The sequence below is a fragment of the Malania oleifera genome, chromosome 7 (assembly GCF_029873635.1).
Source record: "Malania oleifera isolate guangnan ecotype guangnan chromosome 7, ASM2987363v1, whole genome shotgun sequence".
NCBI classification, from domain to species: Eukaryota; Viridiplantae; Streptophyta; class Magnoliopsida; order Santalales; family Ximeniaceae; genus Malania; species Malania oleifera.
The window spans coordinates 17,032-32,604 of NC_080423.1; the positions used below are offsets into that span (position 1 = coordinate 17,032).

A 15,573-nucleotide genomic window follows, 5' to 3' on the forward strand; every position below is an offset into this window, starting at 1 on the left:
TTATAGCATGTAGAGGGTATTTTTATTTTTGTTTTTTAAAATCATTCTGGTCTCGGATTATGTTTGGTCTTTTGGCTAGCCCCATCATTGCTAAGTTTAGCTTGAATGTTGACCTAAGTGACAAGAAGGGAAAAATAGGATGGAGAAATTAAGTGAAGAGATGTCTGTACAAGGGGAAATAATATTTTCAATTTTTTGTTGGATAAGAAAAAAATCATTAAATAAAAAGAGACAAAGGTAGAGTTTGTGGAGGACAAGACATCCTCCAAAAATCAACTAAAACAACTATAGAAGTGTTGCGCTCCAATTCCTTTGAAAGTCCAACAGCAACATCCCCCCTGTAAAACCCTAAAAAATGCGCCCTAAGTGAGACCAAAAAGACTCCTTTTCCCACAACAAATGAGGAGAAATTGTTCGAGCCTTCAAAAGAATTTGCATTCCTCTCAATCCAAAGGGTCCTCAATGTAGAAAAATGGCTCATGTCCATAAAGCCCTTCCTTTTCTAGTCTTTTCACAGTCCTAATATCTCACCAATAAGAAATCATCCACATTTTGAAACACCAGACGCTTCATCAAAGCAAGAAAATTAAGCACTTTATAGTTGGCTTGCGACTTGAAAATATAGAAATGGTGCACATTTGTCTCGTTAGACTCTCGACACAACATACAAATATTTGGACTGAGGGCCTTCTAGGGTCTTCTAACTTGTAATCAGTCATGTGTATTAATCGTGTTGAGTCATGGTCTAGATAAAAGTATGGATCTTCGAAGGATCCTTATAATTCCAAATGATATGATGCAGGAAAAGGAAAAAAAGAACCAGAAGAATCCCTTATCTAGACTCTGACATGTCTCCTATTATGGGGAACATGATAGACATTCAGTGAAGTAGTAACCTCATTGAGCTCTCTTTCATTGAGATTTCGAAAGAAATGAAAATCCAAAGAAAAAGAGCCTCTCCCCCCCCCCCCCTTCTCTCTCGGAAGAGAAGAAGAACTAATTGATGCATTTTGTTTTGAAGAAAACCTAAACAGATAAGGCATCAACTTCGCCAAGAAAACCAAATCTTTTCCCACCCAAATATCCTCCCAAAATTGAATAGTGTTATTGTTGCGTACTCTGAACCGAGTAATAGGAAAGAAAAAACATAAAATACCCACTTTGAACTGAGTAAGAGGAAAGAAATGCGAGCAACCTAAAAAATAAGCTTCAAGGATTATCTAGCATCCCATCCATTTTGAGGAATTCTACACTTACCTAATCACCTTGTGCCATAATGAATTAACCTGTGAAGGGAACTTCGCAACCATTTTCCAACTAAAGATGTTTTTAGGAACCACATCACCAAACCCTAGTACGCCTTCAAACTTAGGTCTTTTAATCACATCCCAACTAACAAGATGGTCCCTCTTATTCTCATCCATATTAGACCAAAGAAAAACTTGCATAAGCCATTCTAGAACTCCTGCTACACTTGTGGGGAATCTAAAAATGGATAAGAAATATATGGGCATGTTAGAAATGGAAACACAAGTGAATGTAATACAACCACTAGGAGTTAAATTACCCTCTTCCACCCCTCCAACCTACTATCTCCCTCAACCATTGGATCCTATAAGGTCACAACTTTAGGATTACCCCCTTAGTGGAAGAACTAAGTAGGACAAATGCCAAGCTAAAGAAATACAATTGGCTAAAGCCTCCCGCTTTAGCACCATGACCCAAAATAATGCAGTCACCTTGATCTTGAGCATGTTGATCTTTAGTCCTGAAATTTTTTCAAAACTCTTTACAAAGTAATGACTTTCCAAAATTCCTTTACATTGTCCTCAAGAAAAAGTAATATCATCATGAGAGCAAATTTAAGGTGTGACAATTCACCTCCTCCCTCTCAAATGTTAAACGTATAAGCACCTCTAAACCCTAGGCATGCAAGATAGTCCACTTAAAACATCAACCACCAAGGTGAGCAAAAAAGGTGATCAGGGATTTGTGCCTTAGCCCTCGACTCTTGAGATGCCCTAAACCACTCTCTAGGTTGTCCGTTCACCATCAAAGACGTATTGTCAACTGCAAAATCTCTATTTCCTAATTCCTTTGCTCTAGACCGAAACCTTCTCTCCCTTTTTACACAAAAAAAATAGTAGTAGTAATAATAATAATAATAATAATAATAATAATCAAATTCCTCCTTTTGGGTGAATTGAGTGTGAACATCCCCCCAGCTCCCCCAAATTTGCTTTTTGCGCATCCTTGGCCATCTCAGTGCAGAGTTTACCACCATTCTTAACCACCCCATTTTACACCCCAAAAAAAAAAAATTCACCATTTTGGGTGAATTGAGTATTAAACACAATCACCCCCCCTTGCGGCATTTGGTTTTCGCATCCTTGACCAGCTCTATATTGCATCTAAAATTTTTTCATCGTATCCCCTAAAATCTCTTTGGTCCCCTTAGATAAGGCCTTAGTTAAAATCTTATAAAGACTAGAAGTCAAACTAACAGGTCTAAAGACCCTCACCCTCTTTAGATCTCTCCTTCTTAGGAATTATTGCTATAGAGTCGAGTTCACACTATTTCCCACCACCCCAAACTATGAAATTACCCCAAAAGAACCTCATAATATCCTTCTACAGGACTGCCCATTTCTCTTGACAAAAAATGTTATTGTAAAATCATCAAGACTTGAAGCTTTCATCCCTATTCATTTTGAGTACTACTTAATTTTTCTAGTACTTCAAAAGACCTCTCTAGCTACATAGTATTGTTCGTCCCTATGAGATTCTAATCAAATTCCTCTAGCATATATCTATTCTTGTAACAAGGCTAGGTAAGGTTGAAGAGAGGGCTAATCAGAGAGTTCTTGAATTGATATCCTCCTAATATTGACTTCTTGCAAGAAACCAAACTTGAGTGTGTGGATGGAGGCAGTGTTTGGGGTATTTGTAAGGATTGGTAGTTTCTCCCTTCTCAGGACAACATGGCGTATTTTAATTATGTTTAACACTCGTGTTGTTTTCAAATGCAATCCAGTCAGAGAATTAGAATGGAGAGAGGGGGAGGTTATTTGAGATGCATGATTGAATGCTAAAGAAACTACAACTGTTTTTTTTTTTTTTAATTAATATTTACACCAAGGAAGATCTTATTTTAAGCTATGATTGAGGGTTCGTACTCGAATACATTACTAATTTCCAAGTAGCTTGGTTGGAAGGGCCTTTGAGGAGGAGGAAGTTAGGGTTGTTGTGTTTGGGATTGGTAAGGATAAGGCTCTAGGTCTAGATGGATTTAGTATTTGGAATGTGATGTGGGGTGTGGAGTTGCTCAAGAATTTTAATTATTTCATGCAAATGGGATTCTTGGTAAAGGTATTAATTCTACGCTTATCACTTTTGTGCCTTAAAAAATTGGTTCATTAAAATATTGGTTTTTGTCATATCAGTTTGGTTACTTATGTGTACGATTACAAAGATTGTTGCAGATAGGTTGTGTTCAGTGGTAGGTGATACTATTTCTCAGTCTCAAAGTGCTTTTGTCGCTGCTAGACGGATTTAGGATGCTATTTTATAGCTAATAAGGTGGTGATCATATTTAATCTGGATAATGAGAAGTAATATGAGTTGTGTTAATTGGAAACTTGGAATTTTATCAATAAGGTTTTTCTTTAATAAAGGTTTTGGTGAGAGGCGGGGTATCTTGGATGAGGGGGTGTCTATCTTATGCATCTTTCTTGGTGAGAATTTATGGGGAACATAAGTCATAGTTTATGGATTCAAGGGGTTGTTAGGCAAGGGATCCACTTTCTCCACTCATGTTTGTTCTTGTTGTGGATGTTTTAAATGGATTGATGGATAGGGTTGTGGATAGAGGGCTTGTAAGAGGGTTAAGGGTGGATTAAGGGGATGCTAGTGTCTCATTTTTAGATTGCAGATGATAACTATTATCTTCCTAGCTGATCACAGATAGTCTTTCTTGAATGTTATGATTTTTCAAAATTTGGAGAAGATTTGTGCTTCTAGAATTAATTTGAGCAAGAGTGGGATGGGGTTTCTAATTTTGGTTCTGTAAGGGTTTCTAAAGTTGGCTTCTTTAGCTGGGTTTGGTATTTTAGACTGGCCAAACCTATTTAGGTGCCCCCTTGAGTGGTAATCTTACATCTATAGCTTTTTGGAATCCAGTGGTGGCTAAGTTGCCTGAATGTTTGGACAAGTGGAACTGGGTGCCTAATGTTCTATAGGTGTTTGTATCACCCTCAGTAAGGTGCCCCTCACAACCACGGTCTTGAATTTCGATTTCGACTCAAATTTCAAACTCCAAAAGTACGGAAATTTCGACGAAAATTTCAATTTCGATTTGAAAAAATAATGGAAATAAGTAGTAAGCATGGAATTATTTTATAAATCTTTAGAAATGATTAATAGACATAACAATTTAAGTTTTAGGACTAATACATTACAAGTAAATACATCTATGCTGTCTATGAGGTGAAGAAGTTGTAATATAATATGTGCATCAAACATATTTGTAAGATAATGTCCATTAAACATATTTAGTGATTAGTTAATACAAATGAAATTCATAAACTATTTAAATATTATTTATTATACAAATAATGATAATTTAGACATGAATGGTTAAATAAAATGTTGTTCTAAATTTACTTTTTCATAAATTTCAAAAACACTTGGAATAATATTTTGTTTCGATAAAAATAAATAAAATAAATTAAGAGAGAAATTTCACTTAACTCCAAAATCTCTCATTTGCATTTCAGGGAAATTTCATTGCATAGTTCAAATTTTGACAAGTTTCGCTAAAATTTTGAGATTTCGATAAATTTCGGATGATTCGTTGAAATTTCAATGGATATTATACTAGACAGAAATTGACTGCCATTTCGATTTCGAGGGTGACGGAAACCGGAAATTTCGACGAAAATTTTGATAATTTCGTGGACATTTAAGACCATGCTCACAACTACTCTTTATTACTTACCTATGTTTGAAAATCTTGTTTGGGTAGCTAATAAGATTTAGAAAATGTCAGATTTTCTTCGGTCGGTGTTAGGAAGAAGAGGGTTCATTTGGTTAGTTGGGAGGTGGTTTGTTACGTTAGAGGTGAACTCCCTGTGGCATATAGTTATTTGAAGTAAATTTGGCTTACGGGTGAATGGTTAGAATGTAACTCTGGGTACTAGATGTTCCTCTGACTCCTTTTACTAAATAAAAATTGGGTGATGAGTCTCATTTGCTTTTGGGAGGTTATCTGGCCCTGGGACTATGCTTTATGTATTAGGTTTCCTCATCTCGTTCGCCTTTTCTATGGTCCATAATGCTGTTATTTCCAAAGTTGTCAAATTCAGGATCTTAAGTGGGATCATTAATGTCACGGGCTAAGCTTGTTCAGGGCATTATGCTTGCCTATGACCGCTTATCTCGTGTGTTTGGGATGGGTTTCCATCATGTAAATACTAGTGTAGGGTTATTTTCTAGTATTTCTTTCATTGTAAGCCAAATAAGGCAGTATGACTCCTCGGTCACTTTGATGTTTCCTAGTGCTAGAGTGAGAATGGCCTAGAAAGCTCTTTAGGGGGAGGGTGAGTGTTCATCAATCATTGTAAAACTCACTAGCAATTGTCAACGTGCTTAGCCTACTTGCCTCCCTCGCTAAGTACAACATGTCAACGGAGGATTTGTTAATGAATTACGTTTGCTTCAATATTTACTGCTTGGTTGCCACGGCTTTCATGAATTGATTATTATTTCCGCTGCTATCTGATTGAATGTTAATGAAAGTGCTTCGTGGATGAATGTTGGTAAACAAAAGGCTGGCTAGTTAAGCAAGAGTGCTTTAGCTAGCGCCGCACGGCCCTTCACAACGGTGTGAAAAAGGCGGACCGTGACATTTGGTATCAGAGCCCAAGTCGGTGACACTTGGTGAGAGCCCAAGGTTGAGTTGCTACGTGAATTCGTTTGCCTTCGTTGTTGGGTTTGGAAAGCTTTGGTAAGTGACCATGGCACCAAACAATGCTGAGAGGATCAGCGTGCTGGAAGCACAGGTTGAAGAGTCAACCAACACTATGGCCGCGGAGGTGGCCCAGATGAGAGAACTTGTTGATGAAGTGAGGGGATCACAAAAACATCAAGCAGGTTTGATAGGCGACATGTCAGAGGACTTTCGCCACACTGTGGAAACTTTGCAAGCCCGGATGGCAGATCTGGATGCAAAGGTAAATGTGATGGTTCTTGCTATGGGGAACTCCAACACTCCGGGAGTTAGCAAAACCAAGGTGCCAGAACCCAGGACGTATGGGGGTGCCCGAGATGCCAAGGAGTTAGAGAACTTCTTGTTTGATGTGGAGCAGTACTTTCGCGTTGTGAGGATGGCCTCAGAACAGGCAAAGGTGGATACTGCGACCATGTACTTGGTTGGTGATGCCAAACTGTGGTGGCGTACCAAGTACAGAGAAATTGAAAATGGAAGCTGTGTGATTGATAGTTGGGCAGACTTGAGGAGAGAGCTCAAGGCCCAATTCTTTCCTGAGAACGTTGAGTATAATGCAAGGAGAAAACTGAGAGATCTCAAGCATACGGGTTCAATCAGTGAATATGTGAAACAATTTTCTGCTTTAATGTTGGATATTCGGGATATGTCGGAGAAGGACAAGTTGTTCTATTTTCTAGAGGGGATGAAACCGTGGGCAAGAACTGAACTTCATAGACAAAGGGTTCAAGACTTGTCAACTGCACAAGCGGCTGCAGAACGCTTGACAGACTACGCTGGTGATGAGACCACTTCGTCCAAACGGTTTGGCGGAGAGGGAAACGGTGGAAAGTCTTTCAAGAATGGCAAACCCAAGAGTGGGGGAGCCGACCCTAATTCATCAACCTCACAGGAAGCTTCATCGTCTCGAGGGTTCAACACACCCAATGGAAAGGGGAAGAGTAAAATTGAGTGTTTCTTGTGTCGAGGTCCTCATCGAGTTTTTGAGTGCCCTCACAAAGCATCACTTAATGCCTTACAGGCTTCTATTGCAGAACAGGCAGTGGAAGACGATGGGGAAGAGGATGACGCCCCGAGGGTGGGTTCAGTGCGGTTAGTGAACGCATTGGAAAAGCAGGCCAAAATACCGAAAGTTACACGAGCAAAAGGGTTAATGTTTGTGGACTTGAGGATAAATGGGAAGAGTACTCGCGCTATGGTGGATACGGGAGCTACTCATAATTTTGTTTCGCAGTTGGAAGCAGGAAGACTCAACTTATCCTTAGAGAAGGATACAGGACGCGTGAAAGCAGTTAACTCTGTAGCCCAGCCTACTCTGGGAGTAGCCAAGCAAGTGGCTATAAAGCTTGGACAGTGGGAAGGTCATGCGAATTTCACAGCGGTGCCATTGGATGACTATCCAGTCATTTTAGGAATGGAGTTCCTAATGGGGACGAGGGCAGTGCTGATGCCTTCGGCTGGTTCTCTGTGTCTGATGGGAGATCACTCGTGCATGGTGCAAGTCGTTGCAACGAAAGGAGATGAAGGGAAGTCCCTTTCAGCCATACAACTCAATGAAGGATTGGGTCAGGGTGAGCAGACACGTCTAGCCACGGTGGTGGTAGACAAAGAAGTAGGCCAAGAGCTGGAGCCTACAACCATCCAAGCGGTGTTGGATGAGGATAAGGAGGTGTTGCCGGATAAGCTGCCTCAAAATTTGCTTTCACGACGGACTGTGGAGCAAGAGATCAAGTTGTTATCAGGAGTGAAACCACCTGCTAAAAGGCCATGTTGGATTGCGCCTAGAGAGATAGTAGAGTTGGGGAAACAGCTTGATGAAGTGGAAGCGGGATGTGTTCGCCCTTCCAAAACACCGTTGGGAGTATCGGTGTCGTTTCAGAGGAAACGTGAAGAGCATCTACGGAAGGTGTTCGACAGGCTGAAGGGAAACAGTCTGAATATGAAGAAGGAGAATTTCTCTTTCGCTCGGCGGAGCAACAAATTCCTTGGTCAAGTCGTTGAACAAGGTCGTATCCGGAGGGGTATGGAGAAGGTAAGGAGGATTCAAGAACGGAAGATCCCCACAACAGTGAAGGAGTTGCGTTCCTTTCTTGGCCTTACTAGTTACTGCAGGAAGTTCGTTAAGGGGTATTCGCGGAGAATGACTCCAATGACAGGACTACTGGGGAGGTATTATTGGCCGCACACGCGGGATGATGTGGTTGATTATACCAAAACTTGTCTCACTTGCCAACAAGACAAGGGGGAGCGGAAGAAGTATGGTACTTTCATGGCCGCACCAAAGTACTGTTCGGCAGAGGGGACGACACAATTGTTCCTTGTGACTGTTGTGAAACATTGGGGTTTTCCCCAAGTTATTATTTGTGACCAAGATTTAATGTTCGCTGACAACTTCTTAACAGAGTTTTTCAGGATATTCAGGTCACACCTTGACATCTCTTCGAGTTATCATCGACAGACAGACGAACAGATGAAGAGATTCAGAGAGCTGCTAGATGAGTACTTGTGCCATTTTGTCAACGACAACCAGAAGAATGGCGTGCAACTACTTGATGTGGCTCCATTCTGTGGCAACGCCCAAAGGCGCTCAACTATCAACAAGAGCCCTATTGAGCTTGTTACAGACCAGCTGCCGCTGTTACCTCACACAGTGGGCGAGCCGTACAGACGAAAGAGTCCTAAGGCGTACATCTTCACCAGTGAAGGGAGACAGAATGCAGACTTTGCCCAAGCCTATCTGGAGAAAGCTTCTAAGCAGATGAAGAAATGGGCAGAACAGGAGAGAAGACCGCAGTTTCATGTCAACTTCCTCAAGCCATTCAACGCCAACACCAACAACCTGAGCAGGAGTCAGTCAAACAGCGTAGAGTTGAAGACAGTGCCACCTGACAGACATGATGTTGAAGAGATCCTTGCAGACAGAATGTTCATATCCTCAAGGAAGAAGCGGCAGAAGTTCCTAGTGGAGTGGAAATGCCTTGATGACAAAGAAATCAGCTGGATTTTGCGGAAGATATTCAACTGTTCGTGGACAACTTTGAAGTGTACCTACCGCCAAAAGTCTACGAGGACGTCGACCGCATAAGTGGGGGAGAATGTCACGGGCTAAGCTTGTTCAGGGCATTATGCTTGCCTATGACCGCTTATCTCGTGTGTTTGGGATGGGTTTCCATCATGTAAATACTAGTGTAGGGTTATTTTCTAGTATTTCTTTCATTGTAAGCCAAATAAGGCAGTATGACTCCTCGGTCACTTTGATGTTTCCTAGTGCTAGAGTGAGAATGGCCTAGAAAGCTCTTTAGGGGGAGGGTGAGTGTTCATCAATCATTGTAAAACTCACTAGCAATTGTCAACGTGCTTAGCCTACTTGCCTCCCTCGCTAAGTACAACATGTCAACGGAGGATTTGTTAATGAATTACGTTTGCTTCAATATTTACTGCTTGGTTGCCACGGCTTTCATGAATTGATTATTATTTCCGCTGCTATCTGATTGAATGTTAATGAAAGTGCTTCGTGGATGAATGTTGGTAAACAAAAGGCTGGCTAGTTAAGCAAGAGTGCTTTAGCTAGCGCCGCACGGCCCTTCACAACGGTGTGAAAAAGGCGGACCGTGACAGAGGGGTATGCAGGATTGGATTGTAGAATTGGATCAAGAATTGTAAGATTCTGATTTCCATGTAAAATAAACATTTAAAAAATTATATATGTGATATGACAAGTCTTAAGACTAAAAGCTTGATTAGTAACTTAGTAAGTATAAGAAATAAAATACAATAAAAGGTCAGACAATAAAAAGAAGAAAAACAAGAAGAGCAAGAAAAGAAGAAGAAGAAGAAAAGCAGAGCTCGCAGTTGAGTCTTTCTTGAAGCTTTCCAAACTTCTGAAGCTCTGCTCGGTCTGCAGGCTTGGCTCCTTTTCTTTGCTGTTACTAAATGAACAACCAGAACTCTGCGTTGAAGAGGACTGAGGTGTTCTTGTTGGACACCAAAGAAAGAAGAGGACTGAGGATTGAGTTCTTGCCAAACACCAAGAACTCTGGTTGTCAAACACCAAAGAACTCCTGGTTGAACACCAAGACTGCTGGCAGCTGCCTGCTGCTGATCGAACACAGTCACCAGATGGAGGGCTCTCTGGTTGTTGAACAGGAGAGAAATTCAGGTGTTGGGCTGCTGAACTTCAAAGAGGAGATGACAGAGATGTTGAACTCCAGGGATGTGAAGTGCTGATTCTGCTGAATCTGTTCATTGATGGGATGCTGGGAGCTATGTTTTCCCAGTTTGTGAAGACTTTGGGTCAAATGTAAACCATTTGGGGCCTTTGGGCTAATAAAAACATGTATTGGGTCATATTATTAAAGACCAAAAAGTAAAAGGAAAAAACACCCAATCCAGGCAACAAAGTAGGGTCGGTATGATTCTACTTGCGATTCTACGATTCTACTGATTCTGCCATGATTCTACTTGATTCTGATTTTTGTTGCAGCTTGGATCATTTGGCTGAATCTGGGTGGTAGAATCATACAATTCTATGATCTGGATTGCAATTTTAATAACCATGATTATTTCTCTGCAACAACAATAACAACAAGCCTTAAGTCCCACTAGGTGGGGTCAGCCACATGATTCCTTTTCCGCCAATTCACCCGATCCAAAGCATTTTCCTCTATTAAATTAAGGGCTATTAAATCCTTTCGCACAACCTCATTCTAAGTTATTTTAGGCCTACCCCTACCTCTTTTCATGCCAGAAACCATAACTAACTCACTCCTCCTCATAGGTGCTCTACTAGGCCTGCGTTTCAAATGCCCGAACCATCTAAGTTGCGCCTCCCTTATCTTATTTTCAACCGGTGCTATGCCTAAACTATTGCATATATGTTTATTTCTTACTTCATCTTTTAATGTTAAACCACCCATCTACCTTAACATACACATCTTAGCAACTTTCATTTTTTGTACATGTTATTTCTTAGTTGCCCAACATTCTAAACCATAAAGCATAGCTGGCCTTATAGTCATCTTATAAAACTTTCCTTTTAATTTTAAGGGTATTCTATGATCACACAACACACCTAACACACTCCTCCATTTCACCCAACTTGTCTTAATTCTATGTACTACATCTTCTTCAATTTCCCTTTCACCTTGCATAATAGATCCGAGATATCTAAATCTATTAGTGCTATTAATCTCTTGATTGTTTTTCTATTACCAATAATTATAACACTTACTTGGAAGTTTTGTTCTTTTAGAAAACTAGTTGATAGGGAGGTAAAGGGGCTCTTTTCTCTGCTTTGATTTTGGAAGACTTGACCTTTTAATAGGAGGGATGTGTTTGGGTTTGGATTCTTCGGGAATTTTCTCACTGACCATCTGATTGGATGCAATATGTATTTTCTGCTTTGTCATTCTGTTTGGAATGCCAAATGGAATGATGCCAACAATCTAATAGTGAGGCTTTCATTTTATTGGTGGTTCTTGATACACTTAGCACCAGCAATCTCATAGTAGAACCAAATGGTTGTATTTTCTGCTTTAACATTTTGAAAACTCGTTCTTATTTTCTTCTACAGTGTTCATTTATTTATGGGGTGTAGATTGTTGTTTGAATTTTTTTGGAGAGAATTGGGTTTTCAGAAATGGGAACATGGAACATTCTGGTTCATGGAATGGAAATGGGGTTGCGGTAAGGCACATGCTCTAAAATGTGGAACATTAAGGGTATACTTAATCAGATATATTGGTGAAAAAAGTGTAATGACACTTGTATATTTTGCAGAGGATGTTGAGCTTTTTCTAAATCTAGAATTGGAATATATTAATAAAGACAGCAATAGAATTAAAATGTGATGATTCCCATCTTTTGCCTAATAAATTTTTTTGTTATGTGAAAAATATTGAACTAAAACTTTGCATCATTAGATTTAGTGTTCTGAAATGAAAACCTACCATGTTTTGGAATGTTTGCACCAATATGTGGTTCATAGGGTGTTAGAGTTTTCTGGTAATTATGGGTTTTCCAAAAGAGACGGTGTGAGGATCTTTTGGCTGTCTTTCTTAGAATGACTTCTCTTTAGGTTTTTGCAGTGGGGTGTTTTAAGGGAACTTGTTTTTCGGATCCCCAGGGGGATTGGCAGGCATTATTAAGTTGTCTTTGTTTTTTTTGTTGTTCTGTTTTGTTTTGTTTTGTTTTGTTCTGTTTCTTTTGTTTTGTTGTTTTTTTGTTTTTTTTATTTCTTTGTTATTTTTTAGCTTATATTTCACCTTAGGAGCATCATCATTCTTCCTTTGTTCACTCTTTTCCTCTTCCAATAACATGTTTCTTTCTCTCTCAAATTTAAAAACGATGTGGACGAATGCGCTACCCTACCTGTCAGTGAAAATGGTGAAGAATACAGATTTTGATGCCTTTGAATGAGTTTCCTGAATTTGATGCTGTTGATTGTCAAGTTAATAATCTCACTGCCAGCCTGGCAAGGTTGAGGAAGGGTATGGAAAATTAGAGATGTAATTAGGTCATCTTGTAGCAGGACGAGCTGGCTCTTTCTACCAATGAACAGCTACTTGCAGTAAATGAGCAACCTTGGCTTTCCAAGGTTCGATTCCATAGACTAGTTGAAGATTTTGATGCATGCTGATACTTCACGTGCACCTGCTGTGCTACACACCCTGCCTCACACTCTCATTTGAACATCACGTTTGAGTTGATGGAGACTGATTCAATCATGCAAAGGGAGAATGCATTTGCATACAACAAGTTGCCTAATTACAAGAGAATCCTATATGTCATTTCATGCTTTAGGGCTACAGCTTTAGTGCAATCACATGGGCTGTTATCTGGGAGCTACTACATATTGGGAGCAGATGAAGGCCCTAATGGGTGATAGGTGTACTCTGGTCAATTATCTGTCTCAGCTCGACATGGATGTGGAGACCTTTTCTGGGGTACTCCACGGATTGTGCCAAATCTTGTTTGATTGAGATTGAAGAGTGGAAGGTCTCCTGGTACTTATGTGGCCTCCATCAGGACTGATCTCCACAATGTCTTTAATTGTTTTGTGCATGTGATTTCTCTGGCCAAGAGTAAGTAACAACGGCAGGATTACATGCATATCTTGGAATATCAGGTCTATTCCCAGTCCATGCTGGTTCTTTGCTAGTGTCAGGAAAAATATGATTTTCCTATGCCTGTTTCTAAAATTGATGATAAGAGGAGAATGGATAATTTTCTCTATTTTCCTGTCGCTGCCACTGTCCCTGATTCATGATTTTTTGGGCCCCACACAGGAGAGCAGGGGAAGATGTCTTGGCAGCAAACTGTTTATGCAAGGAGTGAGGCACATTTAGGAAATTTCTGAATTTGGCTTGAGTGGCTATCATGTGTTAACTTTTCACTTATGAGTTTCTTAAAATATCTCTTGATTGCAGTTGACCTATGGTTATATTTTTGGTGAAACTACCTTGACAGATCATGTCATTATTTTTTATTTTTTTTTATTTTATATATTTCAAATTAAATGGTTCCAAGGATTATAAAATGACATATTCATTTTTAAATTTTTGTTGTAGTGGTCGCCATGCTTTGAAAACTCGACTTTTGGAGGTAAATGACTGAAATTTCATGTTTTATGTAAAAGGCTGTTGGATTTGTTTGATTGTATTTAAAATTGTTCTTCCTGTTTGCCAGCTTGGATATGATATTGATGGTAAGGAACTTGATAATATCTTTTGCCGTTTCAAAACAGTGGCTGAGAGGAAAAAGGTACGAGTGATAATCTGCTGTTGCAAGTCAGTAATATGTGATGTACTCTATATTCCCAATAATGTTGTTATATCAGTTTCATTAAAAGGCCTTGCATACTTATTAAATTCTGCTATCACTATTTAATTTGAATTTTTATCAACTTTCTAATCTAGTTCTTGTTTGAAACTTTTAGACATCTGTTTCAAAGTGGATTGTAATGGTAACTAGTTAATATTAACAACCTTTGATAAGACCCTTGGATTTTACGGTGGAGAAATTGGGGAACTTTTAAGAAGGGAAAATAGTAAGAGAAAATAGGGTTTGATCACTTTGAGGGGATTTGCCTCCAAATTAGCCAAAAAGTTATGAATTATATTATTGCTTGGATGGAAAAGTAGGGTTGGGAAACTTACTCTTATTTGGAGTGTAAAATATCCCAAACCAAATCCTTAATGGACTAAATCCCAATTGATTCGGGAATCCTAACACATTAAATAGAAGTCCCAACGTTAAATAATCCTAACATTAAATAGAATTCATTGGGATTCATAATAGATTATTTAGAAATCCCAATTGATTTGGGAATTCCTATCATTAAATAGAAAATCCCAATTGATTTGGGAATCCTAACATTCTTACCTCCTTCAAATAAGCCTTGTCCTTAAAGTTGAGCAACAATAAACTCTGGGAATCTCTACTCTGAGGATTGATATGCTAAAGGTTCTATGATGTCTCGATTTGTGCATTTGACTACCCAACGATTCAAAATTGCTTGTGGCCGCAACTTGAACCTCACTGGTAGGTGCCACATCACACAAGTGGTGCTACACAGTAACTTGCTCCCCTAACTTCTTTTTGAGGCAAGAGACATGAAAAGCTGGATGTACCTTAGTACTTGTTGGTAAGTCCAGATGACAAGTAACATGGCCTATATGTTTTAGGATCTTATAAGGCCAATAAAATTGAGGAGACGAACTTCATTGAAGAATGAATAACCACATATATCTGTCTATAGGGCTGTAGCTTGAGAAATAAGCAATCCCCCACTGAGAAATACACAATCCTTTTCACTATGGTGCTTATCAACTTGCTGTTTTGTATGAGCTTGAGCTGCAAGAAGATTTTCCTTGAGGAGCTAAAGCACTTTGTCTCGATCATGTACCTCCTTGTCAACTTGATCAACTGGATGATCCAGTTGAATACTATGCAAGAACAATAGTAGCTCGACCATAAACAACCTCAGATGGAGTCAACTTGATGGGAGGCATGATAAGTGGAATTATACTACCATTCAGCCCATGGGAGCCATCACGCCCAATCCTTCAATTTGTTGCTAGCAAAGCAACGAAGATAAGTCTCCAAGCACCAGTTAACTACTTTAGTTTGTCCATTTGATTGTGGATGATATGCAATGCTCATATTCAATTGTGTTCCTTGCAAATGGAAAAGCACTTTCCAAAAGTTGCTGGTAAAGACTTTGTTAGGTTGTTATGATCACTAACAATAGACTGAGGAATTGCATGCAACTTGACAATATTCTCAGCAAAAGTACAAGCAAAACTTATGGTAATATAAGGGTGAGTTATGGCACAAAAAATGAGCATATTTTGTGAGGCAGTCCACGACAACAAAAATATTAGACTTACCATGAAAAGATGGTAGTCCCTCAATGGAATCCATGGATATATCAGTCCAAGCTTCTTCTGGAATAGGAAGAGGTTGTAGAAAGCCTGGACTTGCCACGGTTTCCCCTTTCTGTCATTGACAAACATCACATTCTGTCATAAACCTTTTTATTTCACCTTTCATTCCCTTCCAGTAAAATT

At 39.4% G+C, this 15,573-nt stretch overlaps 1 protein-coding gene across 4 annotated transcripts in view; it reads left to right on the forward strand.

The window, feature by feature from the left end:
- The window catches only part of LOC131159539 (2-isopropylmalate synthase A-like), a 63,720-nt gene that overhangs the window by 16,489 nt on the left and 31,658 nt on the right, over positions 1-15,573 (forward strand). For all 4 annotated transcript variants that reach the window (XM_058114547.1, XM_058114548.1, XM_058114549.1 and 1 more), the window contains exons 7-8: positions 13,573-13,606; positions 13,691-13,765. In XM_058114547.1, the coding sequence (XP_057970530.1) occupies positions 13,573-13,606; positions 13,691-13,765 (109 nt within the window). The remainder of the gene's footprint in view (positions 1-13,572; positions 13,607-13,690; positions 13,766-15,573) is intronic.